The sequence below is a fragment of the Charadrius vociferus genome, unplaced genomic scaffold (assembly GCF_000708025.1).
Source record: "Charadrius vociferus isolate BGI_N301 unplaced genomic scaffold, ASM70802v2 scaffold14, whole genome shotgun sequence".
In the NCBI taxonomy this organism is placed as follows: Eukaryota; Metazoa; Chordata; class Aves; order Charadriiformes; family Charadriidae; genus Charadrius; species Charadrius vociferus.
In genome coordinates, this window is record NW_009648876.1 from 7,884,375 (window position 1) to 7,903,690 (window position 19,316).

The following is a 19,316-nucleotide window of genomic DNA, read 5'->3' on the forward strand; positions in this document are numbered from 1 at the left end:
GCTGTTTCTGCCTGCTGAGCCACAGAGGCAAGCTGGGAAGAAAGGCTGTCAAAGTCCCCTCTTGGAGAGGAAGAGGCTGGTACAGATGTGATCAGATGGTTCGGAGGGCATGTAAACTCCCAGCAGAAATCAGCAGTAAGGAGGAGAAAATGATGTAGACTCACAGCAAGGCTCCAGAAAGGGTGAAAATGAAAAGATGAAACTAAGTCTCATCACTGTTGTGATAGCATCATGCTTTGATTCTTTTAAAGAATATTCACAATTTTTGTTTGTGACTTAATCAAGATTTGACCACAGCTTAAGGAATATCTTCATAGTTGTATTGACCCTGAACTTCTGTCCATCTCATGCATTTACATAGTAAACTCCTCACTGTAAACTATAGCTTGCTGTCGGATTAGTACAATGATGGTCTGATCTTTGTCAAGATGCATAAGAAATGCTGAAATTGTAACTACAATAAACATATTAATGATCAGGAAAGGCATTCCAAAGTGCATAGTCACAGCTGCACCTTGTTTGAATTGAATGTGCTTTTTCACACCGGTATTATCTCAGATTCCTCCTTGAGTGCAATCTCACTGCAGCAGACATTTATTTCAGTTTTTAAAATCCACCTGGCAGGTGTCTGACAGCTTAAGAAGATGAATGACAGCCACTAGGATAAATGTCCTGGCTAGTCTCCAGAGTGACATGGCTGTCTGCTGTTCAGGGTATATGTTTTTAAACAGTTTGCAGTCCTCTCAGTGATTTATATTTCTCACAACACAATTTCCGGATAAAATTATTAATCTTACTCCAGATTTATAAGTAGCATTATTATTTATTATTTACTAATTTTCTATAACCTTTTGGACCTATAGGGCAAGGCTAGGATGTCATTAGTCATAAAACAAACATCTGCACCAAAGAACTTTTGATGTAAATAAAACAATAATAAGAGACAACAAATACAAAAGGTAGAGAATTCTGGAGACTCAGCTCTCCCACATGGAGTTGGTCTACACAGATGATCAGCCTGTTCATAAAGCTTTGTGGTTAAAAGCAGGTTGCCTTTTCATGGCATCATTAAGACACTAACTACGCAGAAAAGGGCACCCAGAAATGGATGTCTTATTGCTTACCCTTTATCCTGTACTTTTGTCTGCACTATCTATCTTCAGTCCCAGTTATACAGAAATTTATGAAACAGAAGAAAAAAAGAGTAGCCCCATGAATACCAGAACTAAAGAAGTTTGGTGTCCTATGGGTTCTTGTGGCTGATTGATACTGATGTCTGGAAAGGTGCAAGCTCAGACTAAGGCTCACATGGGCTTTTTCCCATGAAATTCACTGTTTAATAAGGCATAAGTTCCCACTGAAAATTTCCCTCACCTGGGGCACTTATAACATGCACTTGTAGGATCTCTTCTCCTTTTAAGTGATTATTCCAATGTCTTGCAAGAATTCAGCTGTTTTAAGACTGCCTCTCTGCCAGATAAGGTTGAACCTGGTTATCAGTTTCAGCATTATCCTAATTTCTGTGGGAAAACAGAAGAAACTTGTTTTTTCTTCTTCACATTTTTATTTTGACTGAAGATTCCTCTCCTGAAAATTCCTATCTGCCTTGCCTACAGGAATACCACAGTACAGAAGCAGCTGAGGTAGCAGCAGACTCTCCTCCTTTGATACAACATCGCGTGGTGATGGTGGCCTAGGCTGAAGTCTTTAAACAACACAGGCTGTAGTTTCCACAGCCAACAGGACACCTCAGCGTGCAGAGTGATCAATGAGTGGCTTGTAACATCGTACTGGATACAGCACTGCCATTTTTTTTTTCCCCCAGTTCACCGGTCATCTTGAAATCTGAGCTTGGATGGTAGCTCTGAGGTTATTCTATTTCCCACTCTGATCCAGTCTTGTAAATCACCTTGGTTTACTGTTTTTCCAACTGTGTTGTACCGCATGCCCTTTTCACTGTCTGTTCCTACATATGACTTCTATGTTGGCATAGATTTGAAAACGACTAAAAATAAAATTGGTGTCTACTACCCTATTTATTCACCAAGCCAAACAGACCATTTTGGTTTCCCATCTCTTCTTCTTCACCTATAGAAGTTTAGAGCCCTTTCTCTGACAAAAAACCACATTGCTCAGCTCCCACAGTCTGATTCGGCAGCCCTTTTAACGGGAGGCACATCTGTGGCAGCTGGGGCAGGCAGTGCCTGAATTGAAACGAGTTTTGCAGTTGGCCACGTTTCAAAGGGGGCTTTCAACAGACAGTGAGGAAATTTCACGTCATTAAAAAATACAACAGCCACTTGGAGGTGGTAGTGAGCAAAGTTTTTTTATGAAACAAGCGCTCACCAGCAAACCTAACTATGATAAAAAATTGAAAAGCGAGAGCTGCTGGACGCCTATGAAATGTGCTATAAAAGCAGGTGCCATAAAACTGAGACGATATAAATTTGCAGACTAATTTGATTGCTAGTGCAGATGCATAGCTGTTAATGCTCTATGGTTGATACATTAGTGGCAATTGAAACAAGTCTGGCTTATTCCATTTTCAGTAAACAGACCATGAGGTTGGCTGTAAATGGTCTGTTTAGCAGAATAGACTGAACATATGAAAAATTATTCATTACGAACATTTACAACCCACACATGTCATTTATATCACTTGACCACTCAACATAAAAGGTTTATTGTTTTTGGCAAAATAAGCTGCAAACATCCTTAATTGGGATGCAAATTTAATGCACGGTTTAGCACTGTTGACAGCTAAAAGGCTCATACGGACATTTCCATACATTTTTCCACTTACGTTACAGATGGTGAACAGCAGATACACAGTCAAGAGCCAAAATTATTTCAAAAGTGTAGTATTCTTATTTCACAATTTTTATATGTTTGTCAATATCACAAGACTGACTTTAAATTTTTCTTTTGTGGCAAAATATACAAAGTGAACAAATTAGGTTTTGTAATGATATCAAGTTAGAGAGAAATCTTGAAAAGTTGTAATCGTCTAATATTTTTCAGACTAATCGCAAAACAGCTTCTATCAAATTCCTTGTACAGGTTTGATAACTCTTAGCCTCTAGTATCTGCCCACTGACAGACGAGGTTTACGTTACAGATCGCAAAATATTGTTGAATACTTCTATTTTCCAGTCACTGAAGCGAAGTTCAATGCATGTAAATACCTGAGACATGCTGTTGGCTAACACAAGCCAGATGAGGCCTGACCTGTACCCTGTTAAATTCAGGGTGAGATTTGCATTGATTTTAATAAGAATTTGATCAGAATTATTGGCTATATCTACATGTGCAGAACTGTCCATGGCACTGGTGCCAGCTGGCCTAGAGAGTCCTATTAACTTTATTAGCACTATTAAATGCTGTTACCATCCAAAACAGACTGGCTGCATGAAACCTGCCTATTAGGAATGATTCCTTGTCTGTGCTAGCTCCTAAGCCATACCCAGGAACAGTGTTGGCTGGCCTGGCCCACAGCCGTGCCAGGGAACATTTAACAGCACAGATGACTGAGTTTCAGTGATGCTGCTCAATTTACTAGCACAGATGTAGCCACTGTGCAAGCCACCGTGCAAGCCACTTTGCACTGGTCAAGCACAAGGCAAACCTCTCTGCTTTTTTACACTTAATGCAATCTAATCTTACATTGATTATATTGCCTTTTGCGTTTCATAGTATGTACAGGAGCACCGGGCCACTGGCTGACACCATTAAAGTGATTTCTCTTTCCTTTTCTAGATGTATTTAAATCTACATTGTAGATGTTAAGAACTCTCTGTGTCATACAAAATCTGTATAAAGTGCTAATTTCTCTCAGGCCATAGAGCTCTGAATCTTTCTAATTAGGCAATAATTTTTTCCCCGTTTTTTTTTAAATCTGAAAGGCTAGGAAAACATGCTTATGCCAAATACTATTACTATTTTTCAATTGCTACACAAGAACACTTCAGGATTTCCACAGAAGCTGTGCACAAGCTTTTTTGTCCTTACCTGCATTTGATTCTGAATGTTCTGCATCTTGATTACAATTTTTACATCTTTTGATCAACATAAACCTGTTTACTCCTATCTTAGTATCATGCTATGCTTGATACTCTATACGTGCCTTGAGTTTTTAGAATGTGTGATTAAAGTACATTGTAAAGTATGCATAAATACACTAAAAGAAACTTGTAGAAACTTGTGGGTTAGCTGCTCTTGAACAACTCAACTTACTGTAATGATCTGCAAATAAGAAGTGGAGCTTTTCTCCATTTACACAATGTTGCCAACAAAAATACCAGGCTACTCAGAAGTGCAGAAAAAACAGAGGTGTTACTTCATCTGGGAATAGAAACCGATTCCTTTTGATGTAAGTTGCAGCTTCTTATATGAGCATCACTACATATTACACCTGTGACTGTTTAACTGTCATCATCTAAAAATCACATTAGTGAAAACACAGTTCAGTAAGTAACTTACTGGAGTCCTTAATAAACCATTAGCTGTTGCTCACACAGTCATTTAGAAAGTTGCCAGTATTACCACATTTACCCTTTGTTGTAAAGGGAAATGTTTCCTTTGTTATGTAAAGGAATAGAAGACTATCAAATAAAATTATTTCAAATGAAATTACAGCTATACATATTCTTTTTTTTTTAAACTTACAAACTACATAAGCCCCTGTGCATGACCCTGTAAGTCCTGTTTTGGTCTGGTTCCCTCCCATATGGATAAATCTGCCCTGTCGTCCTTCAACACTAGGTTGAACTCTCTTTTGAGTAAATAGGCCCAGTACATGGCCAGAACACCCCACGTACTCCAGCTCTGCCATCTTCTCAAGCTTCTCCCCGTGCTTTGTGAATACTTATAGAAGTTCTAGAAACCGATTTTTCTCTTCTAAGCCAGTTTACCACAAAAAAGTGCATACATACCTCACATAAGCATAACTTACCTGCCTTTTTACATTGCTACCATAGGATAAGGGGAAATTCATAAAAATGAGAATTCAAACATGACTACTTTATTTATATTCAGCTTTTCTTAAAAAGTGAGAAGTACAAATCCTTGATTTGCTTCCATTAAAATGCTATAGATTTCTGCACAATGGAGATCTAGGTTAGTCACTATTTATTACTAAGCAACCCAGATTTGCACAGAAAAATAGTGTTAAATTAAATTGCCAAACCTCTTATCTGTTTGTCTACTGCATTGTATGAGGAACTTACTTTATTGACTGGAAGAATGTTTTTCACATTGAAGTAGAATCCAAAGTAAACCATGTTAAAAACTCCATGACGGCCCAGTGTTGCAGTAAGACCTTTGTTGAGTCCTCGGAAGCCCAGACCATCGGTTTTTATGATCTGCCGAGCTTGAACAAAGCTAGACGGTTGCTACACAAGTTAAGCAAAAGAAGGAAGAGATCATCTTTACAAAAAGAAAACAATAACCATAGCATTATTTCCATCCTGTTGACAAACACAGTGTTGCCAATTCTTGTAATTTTATCTTGTCTCACCATATTCATTTCCCCTTTCCTGTGATCATGTTAAAATCACAACTTTCATTAAAAAAAAGATTCCCCGTTTTTCTGATTGGAAAAAAAAGATGAAAGTGTGACTTGAGTACTGTAAGAGTAAGGATCCCTAAAGCAAAGGAAAAGGTCTTAAATTAATAATAATAAAAAAATAGATTTTATACAGCAACATGTGGCTTTGAACGTGTGAGTTTGGCAATAGTTTTGCTATCATTGATGCTGTGCAGTTAAGATTACAACAGATGAAACCCTTACACAACTAGAGTATATAACAATTATTCTGGACAATAAGAAGATAAAAACAGCTTGTCTAGGAACATGCATGGTGAGGGAGTAACAGAATTGGAACAGGAAATTTTTGAGTCAATATGGCTAGGGAAGCAAGTCCTTGGGAGAAACAAATTAGAGCAGCAAGGCAGGCTGTAAATATTTGTGTTGAAAATCAGTTTGGCAGTTTCCAGATTCAATGTTATGAATAGGGTTGAAAGGTGACAAAAGGCATATATATTGTCTGGGAATCCTTCTGGATCCTCTGAGGCTCTTCACGCTGCTCAGAATGCAAACCACTGCCTTAAGACAGTGAATTTTGAAGGAGTTATTTAGTACAGGGCACTTTTTAAAACCAGATCACATGTTAAATCTTCTTCTCCTTGAAAAAAAGTTTAGTTTGTTTGTTTGTTTTTTTTTCTTAAGCATCCAACTGGAAATCCTGTTTTTCCCTCCTAATGACTCATTTGACTTCAAAAGTGTAGTTAGATTTTGAAAATCAGAACACACATTTAAATTCCAAGGTAGAGACTTAGGCAATTGACTTTAGGAATCCTGTTTTTAAAATAATGCCCAAAAGGCATAGAAATAATTTTAGTCAGCCAACTTCCATTTAACGAAAGGCAGGAAGGAAGTTTGTCAGAATCCACTTATACAATGATCAGTTCCCCAGGAACTGCCTGACTATATACACTTTTGATCTACTTTCTGATATGCTGTGATACTCAGAATCAGGTGTTCCCCTTCTGGACATTTAAGTTCTCTTTTAGCAGAATTACAGAAAAGTTCTGTTGAAAAAGTTGTTGACTTGAGTTTGGCTTTCTCCAAAACATAAAGCCAGCTCTGGGTAACCAAATACTTAATTAGAAAGGCAAAACATGACTTCCACTAGGAGGCTCAAACATGAAAATACAGAAGAATTTTGACTACAGTGCTGTGAACACTGCTAATTTCAATACACTTATTTGTTTAATAGCTTTCCGTTTCAAAATATCACTGTGGTAGATCAACAGCATCAGCCAAATGATGCCTATTATATCTGACACAGCATACAACTGCTTATTTAGGTAACTGACAAGTTTAGTCTTTAATACTAAGTTTCATTCTGTTTTTTCATATTTGGTAACTATTATTATCCTGTTAATGCTCTGCATACATTTTACTATGGTTTACTTTTCTAACTACACCCAGGGATTCAAATCAGAATCTCTGATGGAACACCCAACTAGTCCAGATACTAGCAGCAACATCCTTTCTCATGCACAAAAAACGAGGATTAGATCTTAAAAAAATAACCAATGGTCCTGAATAAAGTGAATTAAGCTGAACACAGCACCTTTCGATTGTAAGGTACCCCTTGGTCTCATCTTGAATACAGATTTACTAGTGACACAGAGGAGAAGCCTATCACTTGCTGAACACCCGAGATGGGATTCACCAGTCCAAATGTAGACACCTGCAATGTCTACATCTACATCTGAACTACTCAAAAAGACTCCCTTTTTCAGTCCTTTAGCAATGAAGAGGGTTTTCCTAGACAGCACTTCATTCATCCAAAGTAGGCAACTAAAATGTCAGCTGATCAAGCCATAGAAGGTCTGTGTTTCATCACTGATGATGGAAGGACCCTAGGATGACTAATTCAGATGGAGGAATTTACTGTATAAACATCTGGAGTTTAATTTACTTCACAGAACTATTGACTTATACTTAACAGAGACCTGGTCAGTGAAATCTGGAGTCAGATTCTCCTCACCATAAAGCAGAAACTTGTATTAGTTTAATTAATCACAACTCTTAAGTCAGGTGACAAGATTTTTATTACCACACTAGCTTCTATAGCCAGTGAGTTATCCATGGCTACAGGGAAAAGAAAAAAACCAAAAAAACCCACCAACCAAACAACAAGGTGTCAGGCCTGCTAGCAGTTTACCTTAACAAAAAGTCACCGTTATTTTTATTGGTAGCAATCCACATTACAAAAGTGCCGATATGTGATTTATAGAGGCCTTCCTCTTTAAACCTTTCAGCCCTAGAAAGATGATCTGGTACCACAGAATAATTCAGCTGTCACTGTAGTGTGTGAATATTTGCTTTGGGGGTGTGCAGGAGTCTGGGTGTGGGTGTATGTGTTCATGCTCTTCCTTGTTCCTTTTAAACAAGATATATTTATTATTTCAATACAATAGTCAAAGAAATATGTGAACTGCATTAGGTTTCATCATATAGTATGAAAGCTACACAATAGGATAGGTACATACTTAAACTTTTTAGAAAAACAGTGCATGGTAATGAAATGAGAGTACCATTGACTTAAGCTGTATAATATAACATGTATGTGCTTCTCCCAATCAGCTTGAATTTACGTGCTTTAGTGTGGAATGTTCTTTAACATATGATTAATGAGAACTTGAGATCATGGTAAGGAAGTCACTGGAGTTTTCCTGATTTACAGCAAAATGTGAAATTTTAACACTTTTTAAAAAAGATATGTTGAAGATTGAAATGTCTGTGATTTAACTTTGTGATTTAAGAACTTCAGTCCTTTGCATTTTTTCACTAGGGCAAATAGACAGTTTTATTTATATTTTAGGTCTAAACTAGGTTCCTAGTGGAGTCCCAATAGCATTCTTTTACAATTTTATTTGTATGATAATATACTATTATTGGGATTTTGCAAAAATTTTGATTTCTCAAAAGGTTTTGAAGGATCTGATTTGACAATTGTTAGTCTTATTCACTGAGAAAAGAACACAGGAACTGTGTGACTGCTTTCCTTCACTTTAGCCCGGAACATTTTCTACGTTAAAATTAATTGAAGCTGGCGCATTCCTGGGAATCCTTGATTTTGATGAATCACTGTTTTCCAGTTTCATCTTTTTCCCCTTTCAGCCATACCTAGAACCATGGACAAAGTCACTTTTGCACACCGACTTCTTTGAACAAAACAATATTTGTATAATAAAACTCTGACGTGAAACAGGAATTTAAATTATCGGTGTGCTTTATTATATAACTATTACCCAGTTTCTGCTTATAAATGTGAACACCTATAATATAAATAATTTCATCCAAGACCCTGAAATCCACCAGCTACATTTTTAACATTAAATACACCAACTGGATGCTGGCTAGGGCATGGGGCCGTGGGGTTTTCCGTTAACCTTCGGTGCTCACTTGAAGTCTGGAGCCTGCTGGGGCAAATGCAGTGTGGACGAGGGGCTCAGGTTCATACTTCAGGATTACAGTTCCTCACAGCGCTGGGCTGTTGGCTGCTCTGGAGGGCTGAGGGTGCACTTGAGGCACAGAATATTTACAATGGAGATGCTGACACCGCTGACAATACTATAATGCATCTCTGCCTATCTGAAGGCATTGTCTATTGAGTCTCTTCTCTCTTTTTCCATTTCTGTCAAGCTTGTGGGAAAATCATTTGCATCAACCCAATATATTATAGACATTCTGCTCTAGATATGAACTTTGAAGTGCCTTATGAGTAATAAAGCAGAAAAAGAAGAAAGCCCATACCTCTGTGAAGGCATTCCGATTTGCCTGTAAGGTAACCTTTACTACTTCAAAAGGGTTAACCACAACTGCTTCTGTCAACCCAGATCCCAAGCCAGCAACGGCAAATGCCTAGGAAAGTTAAAATTAAAGTTAAAAATTAAGGAGCAAAATTTCCCATACATCAGATTATAAAACAGAATGATACAATGCAAACTGCAAGATTACAGTAATGCGGCAGTATTCTATTACTAAACAACTTTAGCGCTTGATTAGATGTTGACAGTTCATGAAGACAATATGACAATAGCCATAAACCACATTCCAAAAAATACAAAATAAAATGTCATAGCACTGTCAATGAATTCTCTTTTCAGCTAGAAGAAAAATTGTGGTACCATTTTATTACGAAAACATGGAAAAACAATGCCCTCATGCTATCTTTGGGTGGAGTCTGAATAAAAACACAAATATAAATGCAGTTATGCAGCACTGGAAAAAATAAAAACTCTGCACTGAGCATTAAGCATATAATACTAACATATTAACTTAAACAATTAAAATAAATGTAAGAAATTCAAATAGTGTAGTACTTAAGCAAATTGTACAAGTAGAAGAAAAGTCCTCCTAAGAAAATATCAATCCTGAAAAGGTTTATAGGGGAATAAGTGGCACACATGGAAATGTCAGCATCCAGTGCAAGAATGAATTAACTCCATTTACTTAGAAGCTGATGGTACGAGTCATAAAAATGGAGATATTCACTGCTTTGCTGTCCGTCACGACACAGCATTTAAAAATACCTTAATTCATTTGTAACAGAAAAAGAATATCGAAATATTTAGGTCAATTGAGAAAATTTAGAGGGGTTAATTTTTGCGATCATTTCACACATTTTATTGCTTCCATTTAACATCTCCAAACTTTCTAGGGGCTGAAAAGAGTCCCAGGACCAAAATACAATATACTGAGTACATTTGCTGAAATTCAAGGAAACCAATGGTACGGAAAAAAACAATAGTGAGAAAAAACCCTTATTCAATACAGAGGGGTTTGAGCACGGACTCTTGAGAGCTCAAGAAAGAGAAGAATGGTAAGTTAGGAGGGCAGTGGCAAGCTCCCGCCTTACTGCCTGTGGACAACACTGTGTTACCACCAAATCTATTTTTCCAGTATGAGATGGGAACATAACCTATCCCTTTCACCATCTACCTAACTCCAGTGACGTATAAGGGAGTTTTGCCATTGACTTCAAAGGAGGTAGCGGTTTCCTATCAATAGTTTATGTTTCTGTTATAAAGTCTTTAGAAAAAGACTGAGGTCTATATTTTTATTAAAGTTGCTCTATGCCTTGCAGAATAGCACTCTTGATACCTGGTTGAGGTCTCTAGTCACTATCGCATGAATAAATACAAATTGATAATATTCAACTTCTTTTTTGTTATTTTTCAAGAATGAAGAATGACACGCTGCATACAGACTCTTCCATGGTCACTGTCGCTGTCCATGTTAAAAAATGTTATGACATTGTAGAGAATTATTTTGAAGACATTTGATATAAAAATTAACATAACTATCATTTTGATAAATTCTGTTATCAATGTTTTCAAGGGACAAGTCTGTTCTGAAAAACTGTTGGTTGAACTGGCCCCTTTAATTTTGGACTTCTTCTATGGGAGGAAACAGATGGGACTGTTCAGTAGACACATGTTAAATTAGAACATGAAGTTCTGTATCCATACATACCAGCCCTGGTGGTAATGATGCATATCCTAGTAGCTTCTTGTATTGTTCAAAGGTGAAAAACTGTAAATAAAAGTTAAACTGAAATCACGTTGAAAAAAATGATGTTACTTATACAAATGAGTAAAACCAATCTACAATGGAGCCTCACTACCTCGTATCCTGAGTAGCCATGTGCAATTCTGCAAAATAAACATAAGCTGTTTTTGTTTCACATTCTCTGTAGCAGTGTTAGATGTGCAATAGTAGATAAGTAGTCTTCAGAACTGATTTTATTAGTGTATCATGCATAATAGCAGCATAATTGCAATTAAAGTAATGATTCATGTAAGAGTTTGCTTACAACACCTAGTTTGTGTTTTTAATTTATAAACTTTTCCTCTAGCATTGAACCTTCATATACTGGTATAAATGTAGTAGTAGATACTATCATTTCTCCCAAGAAATCACCCTCACATCTTTAATATAATATATTGCAATCACTTTCACATTTCTCAGATACTAGTCTACTTCTTGTTAGAGAGATGGAATTGCAGATTTTGAAGATGGAAAGTCTGTAGATTTTTATAATCTTTTACTGTCAACAGACACATTTGCTTTAGTTTTTGCTCTTTACAAATAAATCTTTCACCCAATTGTCTGCTTTCAGTCAGCGGAGCTCAGAAGTTCTGAGCATCTGCAATTCCTTAGATGATAAGTTTTGAAAGCTGTACTCTTGGGTGCTTGAACTTCAAGAAAGAAATGAGAAGCTCAGTTTCACCTACACCAACATGGAGAAAGGCAACTATTTGTAATGGTTCAATTTGCAGCCTAATATTTCTTGCCACCCAAGTCCATTAATTTTCAGAATACCTTTTGTGAAATCTTCTAAATATCAAAGCAGAATAAATTAATGGATTTGTTCTTCCAAGAAGAGTGTTGAGAATAATCCGGACTGCACTTAAGTCAGTAAGAAGCTTCCATTGACACAGGCAGATGGACTTTCACTGCCTATTCCCTTGTCTGTGGACACAAAGTCTAAGACGCACCAGTCAAGGCATACTCTAGAGAAAGAGTATTTGTGACATTTTACAAATTATTGGTAAAATGCCCTGCACACAGTCGTGGCCACCTTTGTTCAAAAAAGAACTCAGACTAGAGCATATTCAAAACAGGGTTACCAGGACCACATGGAGAACACAAAGATTTTTTAAGACTGAAGAATGAAGGAGAATAAACGCTTGTCTTGTTTAGTCTAGCAAAAGAGAGGCTGCATGAGAATGAAAAACAAGGAAAGGAAAGACATGTAACATAAAGTATAAAAGTAAAAACGACTCATCAATAGAATGTGGCCCGTGAACTTTCTTACAACCAAAGGAGTGGGGTCCTGAAACAGACTTCCAATAAGAATAATGGGGGAAAAATCTTAATCACTCGTAAGGGAGAGTTTGATAAGTTTATGAAGGAGATTATAGAACAGCAGGGGACCTGATTTGCTGACCTAAGAGATCCTTTCTAGTTCAGTGGTTCCGTGTGCAGCACATCTCTCCAAACCCCATATTGTTTCAAATTCAGATTCTGCAAATATGCTGCTGAAGCCGCTGAAGAAGCACTTCAGGTTGATGCCACATAAGACAGTTCTGAGGGTAGTGAAAGTTATCTTCTAGCATTAGGAAAGAGGACAGCAGAAAATGTTGCAGGCTATAAATAGTAGATATCTGAATTCCAGCTAAAACCAGATATTGGAGGTGTTATTCCACATAACTTTCACACTTGGAACACAAGGCTGTAACTACAGCTCACTATTTGTGAGTCCTGTAATCTGTCCAAGAAGTATTCACGATGCATGCATAAAGAAAGCAGCTTTTACATGGCACATCCAGTATTATGGGACTGAACAGAAAAAACCTGTCACAGCTTCCCCAAGACTGCATCAGCACAGGTGGAGATCTATTAGAGCAAGAGCTGTCACACCCCTGTGTAGTAAAAGTAAGTAACTAGAACCTCTGACTTTCCTGGCTGCTTTCCAAAGTTGACCTGTAACACTTGATTAGTTGAAGCTGATTCAAGTGAAGGTGTGATCCTCTGACAGTCTGCACATTTCGCTCCCACACACGAGGCCGTGATGCCTCACATGGCACCTGCCCATGCATGTGACCACCAAACTGCTTCACCGTGAGAGGAGGGCAATGGGAAATGAGGTCGAAGGAGATGTGGGAATCGTAAGAAACACAAGGGAAGAGTTTTTCAGCCAAAACAGAAAGACTGGATGACCTGTGCTGGGCCTCAACCAAAGAAGACGAGCTCAGTCCCTTGGTGCTCAGTTATCACAGACCTATCAGAACAAAACAGCTTTTCCATAAACCACGTATTCAGGAACACGAGTAATAAGCACACGTTGTCATTTTAACTTGTTTAGAATCCTGTCCTATGGCAAAATCACTAACATTTTTCAATCATCACCTGCTTCAACTGAAAAGCCAGAAGAACCACATGAAAATCAGCAGAGAATTGGGTGTTCGTGAGTTACTAACATCACCACATTTGAAGCAGGAGGGAATGTGTATTAGACCTCCATAATGCAAAATTAGGATGTTAAATTGTGAAAATTGATGGACCGATACTCCGGCCAGTTGATATATACTTTTTTATCCTCAATACGAATTATTATTTCATTTTGCAGACAAGGTCCTAGAATCAGGGCCCAGATCTTAACTGCTCTTCAAATAGTGTATAGATTGAACAATAATCTTGCAAACATCCTGCAAATATGTTTAAAATTGTTGTACTGGCCTTGTCAATAATTAGAAAAGACAGAAGTGTTACTTAGACTGTAGGTCTATCTTTTGGATAACTGAAGATATTTTATAGGTAAAAGGAAGTCTCTGAGAAAGTGTCAGTTGTGGGTGGGTGAGTTACTTCACTGAACTAAATTCATTTCTTATTGTGATAAAGCTTGCTTTATTCTCTCTCCAGCATCTTTCTACTCATTGTTACCCTCCTAACCTTTAATGGAATTTCTGGTATTCCTTAATGTTTTCCATAGTGTCACAGATCTGTAAAATGGTTGTAATAAAGGCAGAAACACATTACCTAGCAATTTTTTGGTCTTAAAAATGTTACCTTAAAAATCAATAGCTTCCTAGAGTCATAAATAAAATAACTACTTAATAGTAACTATGCTTAATATAATTTTTTTAAAGAAAAAAATCAATAGAAATAAAACTCAATATAAATGTCTCTGGGTGTACTAGAGTGGCTAGTATACATATAATTTTGCCAAAAACTATCTAGCTATATCACCTGGATTTATATCATGTACGTGCACCCAAAATCTTTTTAAAACTCAGAATAATTTGTCTTTTTCTCTACAGTTGTATTAAGTTAATAGCTTTGTGCAAAAAATCAGAATAAATGTATTTAAAACATGCTTTTGTGTATATAATAACCAATATTGTCCATCTGGCAAAGATACACTTTAATTCAAGTTACACAGAAAAATAGTCAAAGTACTTACCAGATGTCTCAATAACTCTAAGGTAAAAATATATGCTTGAAACAAGATGTCTGGGAACAGATGAACAATATAAATTTGCCCCAAAAGTTCATCTGTTAACCATTGTATTGGCATCATCACTTCTTTCCTCCAAGTTCAATCTAACATAAGGTTATAAACTGACTTTTCGTCTTCCAGAAATACCAGCTTTCTTTTTTGAAAGGAAATAGAGAGAGAGAGAAAAAAATAGCAAGACAGACATGAGAACGTAGTTGACTAAAACTGAAGGCGTATCTTCAACACTTAGATGCATAACTGTGGCCAAGTAACTTCATTTTAGTAGCTTTATTTTTATTTGCAAATAACCACACTGGATAAACACAATATTCCAGTAGCACAAGCACATTTCTTCTTAGTACAAAACCTGTCTTGTCCATTCGCTATACACTTTTATGAGATATAAAAGACACTATAACTAGATGGTTTCACAAAAGTTCATTACAAACACAAACCGTGGCTGCTGGAATCTAGAAATTGCCTTTCTACCTTTTGTGCTTTCTTGAGTCTCAAAACCATAGGCAATGACATAGTCTTCCTCTAAATCTCGCTAGTCATTTTGTCAGTGGACAAGGGACATCTTGGGGCCTTTTAAAATGAGGAAAACTATTGGAAGAATAAGATATGGAGGATGATCCAAAGGAAGTGGTGACATTTCCATTGGGGTTTTATATTCATATCTAAATAAGGTTAGTGGAAATGTGAGACAAGCTGGATTCTCTTTAGGTCGAAGCATGGGTACAGAAAGAAATTGTGCTGGCATATAACATCTCACATTGAATAGCTTCAGTGTCCAGGATCTTACAAAAACATAACAGTCCTGCCCTATCCTGCCATTGAATCATTCTAATGTAGAATATAGCTGATGTCTCAAGGTAACTTAAAGTTCTCCTGGTGTCCTAGGAACAGCATAAAATTTAAAGGAATAGTGTGAAGAGTTAAAGAATTCATCAATTCAATTAAAAAGCATGTTTAGCATTTAAACATGATTCTCATGGTTGCAGAAACACTACTGAGCCTTCATGTAAATATCTGAGAATTAGGTAGAAAACATCCCACTAAGGGAACACCAGTAAGACATTTAAGGAGCTATGAGCTTGTGGTGGACAAGAAGAGGTGGAGAGAACTGAGTCTGTTTAGCTTGGAGACAAGAAGGCCAAGGAGACCTAATTCCTATCTTCCACTGCCTAAAGGAGGGTTATATAGAAGACAAAGCCAGACTTCTCTGAAGTGCACAAGAGGTGATAGGCAGAAGTTGCAACAGGGGAATTTGGATTGGATATAAGGCAAAACTCTTCACATTGAGAGCAATTAAGTACAGGAACAGGAGTTCAGCAAGGCTGCGGAGTCTCCATCCTTGAAAATTTTCAGAACTCGACTACACAAGGCATTTGAGCAACCTGATCTAACCATGCAGTCAGCTGTGCTTTGGGCAAGAGGCTTGCTTACCAGATGATGTCCAGAGATCCCTCCCAAATTAAATCTTTCTATGATTCTATAATTATATTGAGTATTCTGGGGTATAAACCAATTTAATCAATTTGAGTAAAAGAAAGTGACAAGATTTTTGAATGACTCGGGTTGGTAGGACAGAAATCAAACCTGGGTTTGTATTTTAACTAAATATTTGCTGGAATCTAAAAAGCATGATCAGATTGACTTTGACCTGTTTCAAATGAAATGAAATGAAGAGACACAGGAAACATCACAGTCTCAAGAAAACAAGTTATTAGGAACCTTTTAAATATCATCCATCTATTCTTCACTGCCACTTCACTATTAAATAGAACTTCAGTTTCCTCAGTTGTATTAAATAATTTTGAGATAGGTGACATATGTCGTTTGCATCTAAAATGCCAATGCAAACAAGAAGATGACATTACCAGAACTCCTTTAGGATTCTGTTACAAGGTCACATCCTGTCGCTTTATACAAATATTATTCCTCTGTAAAGGAATTGGAATGTGAATGATTAATTGCAGACTAAGGACCAGAATCATATGCAGCCTTTTTAGAAAGAAACAAAAAAAAGAAAGAAAGGAAAATTAAGACATTTTGTATAATAACTGCTTTTATACACATTTGAGGCAACTACAGGAAGCTTCAAAATTCTGAAGTAAAAGACAAAGCAACACGTGCTCATAACACAACAGATGCTTTGATAGACTTAGAACTATAAGAAGTTCTTAGAAGATGAGGTGTTTAATTACTAGGTTTTGATTAGAAAGGTTGCACGTCTTGATATATTGATGTATTTTGCTTAGGAATGTTACTAAAATAACGCTCTATAAATCAACATAAAGGATAATAAAAGAAAATCAGATCGACATTTGACAGTGAATACTCTTTGATAGGCTAACATCTATTTCAACTGGAGCAAAATGTTCTTTGCATGATGGAGAATTGTACCCATTACTATATTCAATCTGTAAAAAAGTGTGAGTATGGAATACAGTGCTCTTTGGAGTACAAGAAAACTCTAGGCAGCACTTCAAACCTACAGATACACCACTTCAAGTTACTGAGTAAGTACTTATTAGGAATGGCTACTTTAATGGCTTCCTGTGTTAATTTATTAAGTTATTCTTAGTTGTTTTGTAAATTGCTAGGCATTTTCAGTAAAAAAACCATATAAACCAGAGGTAATTATGAGGCTAAAATATCACTTAAAGTATTTTATTGACTTTGATTATATAAACTAATTGTAATTTCTTTTTCAGTAACATTACATATACAGGTCAAAAATAGCATTTAAGCTAGCATTAGCTCATCATACACTTAATCAAGCGTAGTTGTTATTGTGCTATCAACAGGAAAGTCTCCTCCTAGTAAAAATCAAAGGATCAATATGCCAAATAAGTTAAAGATTCTAATGTCAATCAGTGGGGCAGAAATAAAATGTTTTACAGCTGCCACTGCTCCAACACACATTTTTAAAGTAGGAAGTATAGGTTTTTTACCTTCACCGCCCTTTTGGGTGTCTCAGCCAAGATGGGAGGGAATATTCCTTTGTAGAAACCAAGCAATCTATTGAAGAAAAAAAGAAATTATTTTTGTATGGATAAACAACATATAATTACCACACTGCCAATTCTATTTTCACTTTTGAGTAGAGCAACTAACCTTTAAGCATTTCCATGCATACAGACAAATAATGATGCCCTTTGCTTATTTGCTAATTAATAATGTGCTGCCAATTCTGTTATGCGCTGGTGAGATGACATTCAAAAAAGAGCAATGAATAAGTAAAAATTCAGTCAGTTTTTTTCTGAGTAGACAAGAATTTGTATTTAAAGGAGGAGGAACCTTTTGACAATGAAGAGGAAGTATTATTTCATTGCATTAATTTTCTTGACATAGCAATAATAACATTAAAAAATGAAGTAAAAAAAATACAGATTTGGAAAAAACTGTGACTTCAGCAAGCTGCATACAAAAAACCCTGCATGCTCATCTTCAGCCACTAGGTTAAGTCATCTTTTAAAGCTTAGTTTTAAATATGCCTCAAAATATATGAAGTAACTTTTTTGACAACTTAGTTTTAACACAAATTAGCTATTCACAGGGACATAACAGGATGCATGTGTTTCATCTTGGAAAAAACATTTGGGCAATATCTTGCCTCTTGCAATGCTTTGCTTTGCACCGTCTAGATTTTGTATATATATACAGCCTGCTACAAGGACACGTGGTATTTGCAGGCAGCCTGAGCTCTGCTTACAAGGTCAATGCAGTCTTGGGAATGCTTTAAACCTCATGCAGCTCTCAAGATCCTCAGGTGAGGTAAAAGTGGACATAATTCTTGTTTGCTAGGCCTCCACATTACCTAGGTAGTGCATGGGGAGAGTTCAGAGTGGCATCTAACGCATCAGCAAGAAGCTACCTTTCTAGCCAACTAGTGTATACCTTACAGCTTCTCCATCTTCAGAGTTTATACACTTCTTTCAGGATTGTAAGAAGGAAATTCTGTCTGCAGAAGAAATCACTTTGTAGAGCAAAGCATTTGTGTCTTTTAAACATTTAGAAAGCTGGTGATTCACCTTAAACCAGCCTATTACTTGGACAGTATGGAAGAGTCATCCCATCGACAGAATCTCCTATAGTTATCCTGTGCCCATCAAAAGAAAACAATTAAATTCATATTCCCAACCTGAATGTAAAATACCACAAATGCTATCTTTTCCACCCTTCTTCTAATGTTTCTCTGGAGTTGAAGTTCCATTCTTAAAATGTTCCAATGTAAATAAATTAATTTAGGCTTTGGAAGATGCACCAGGGTGGGAATATCGATTATCCTTCTCCTGAAGTAAGCAAATTATGGATTCCAGTCTGTGACAAAAAGAAACCTGGAGCATTTCATACAATGATGGTTTTGTGACAAAACACTGAAAGTCTTAGGTAGGGGATTTCAGGAATTCAGTTGAGGAACCAGATGTGTGAATTTCCCCAAAGTCTCACTTCAGGAACATAAATATACATATACACACATACATATATCTATATCTATATCTATATCTATATCTATATCTATATCTATATCTATATCTATATCTATATCTATCTATATCTAATCTATCTATATCGATATCTATCTATATCGATATATATCTATATCTATATCTATCTATATCTATAATCTATAATCTATATCTATATCTATATCTATATCTATATCTATATCTATATCTAATATATCTATATCTATATCTATATCTATATCTATATATCTATATCATC

At 36.5% G+C, this 19,316-nt stretch overlaps 1 protein-coding gene across 1 annotated transcript in view; it reads right to left on the reverse strand.

Annotated features, from left to right (window-relative positions):
• The window catches only part of SLC25A21 (solute carrier family 25 (mitochondrial oxoadipate carrier), member 21), a 112,634-nt gene that overhangs the window by 9,211 nt on the left and 84,107 nt on the right, over positions 1 to 19,316 (reverse strand). The window contains exons 3-6 of the mRNA XM_009886959.1: positions 17,540 to 17,606; positions 11,051 to 11,110; positions 9,329 to 9,436; positions 5,226 to 5,390 (exon numbers count right to left, since the gene is read on the reverse strand). Of these exons, the coding sequence (XP_009885261.1) occupies positions 5,226 to 5,390; positions 9,329 to 9,436; positions 11,051 to 11,110; positions 17,540 to 17,606 (400 nt within the window). The remainder of the gene's footprint in view (positions 1 to 5,225; positions 5,391 to 9,328; positions 9,437 to 11,050; positions 11,111 to 17,539; positions 17,607 to 19,316) is intronic.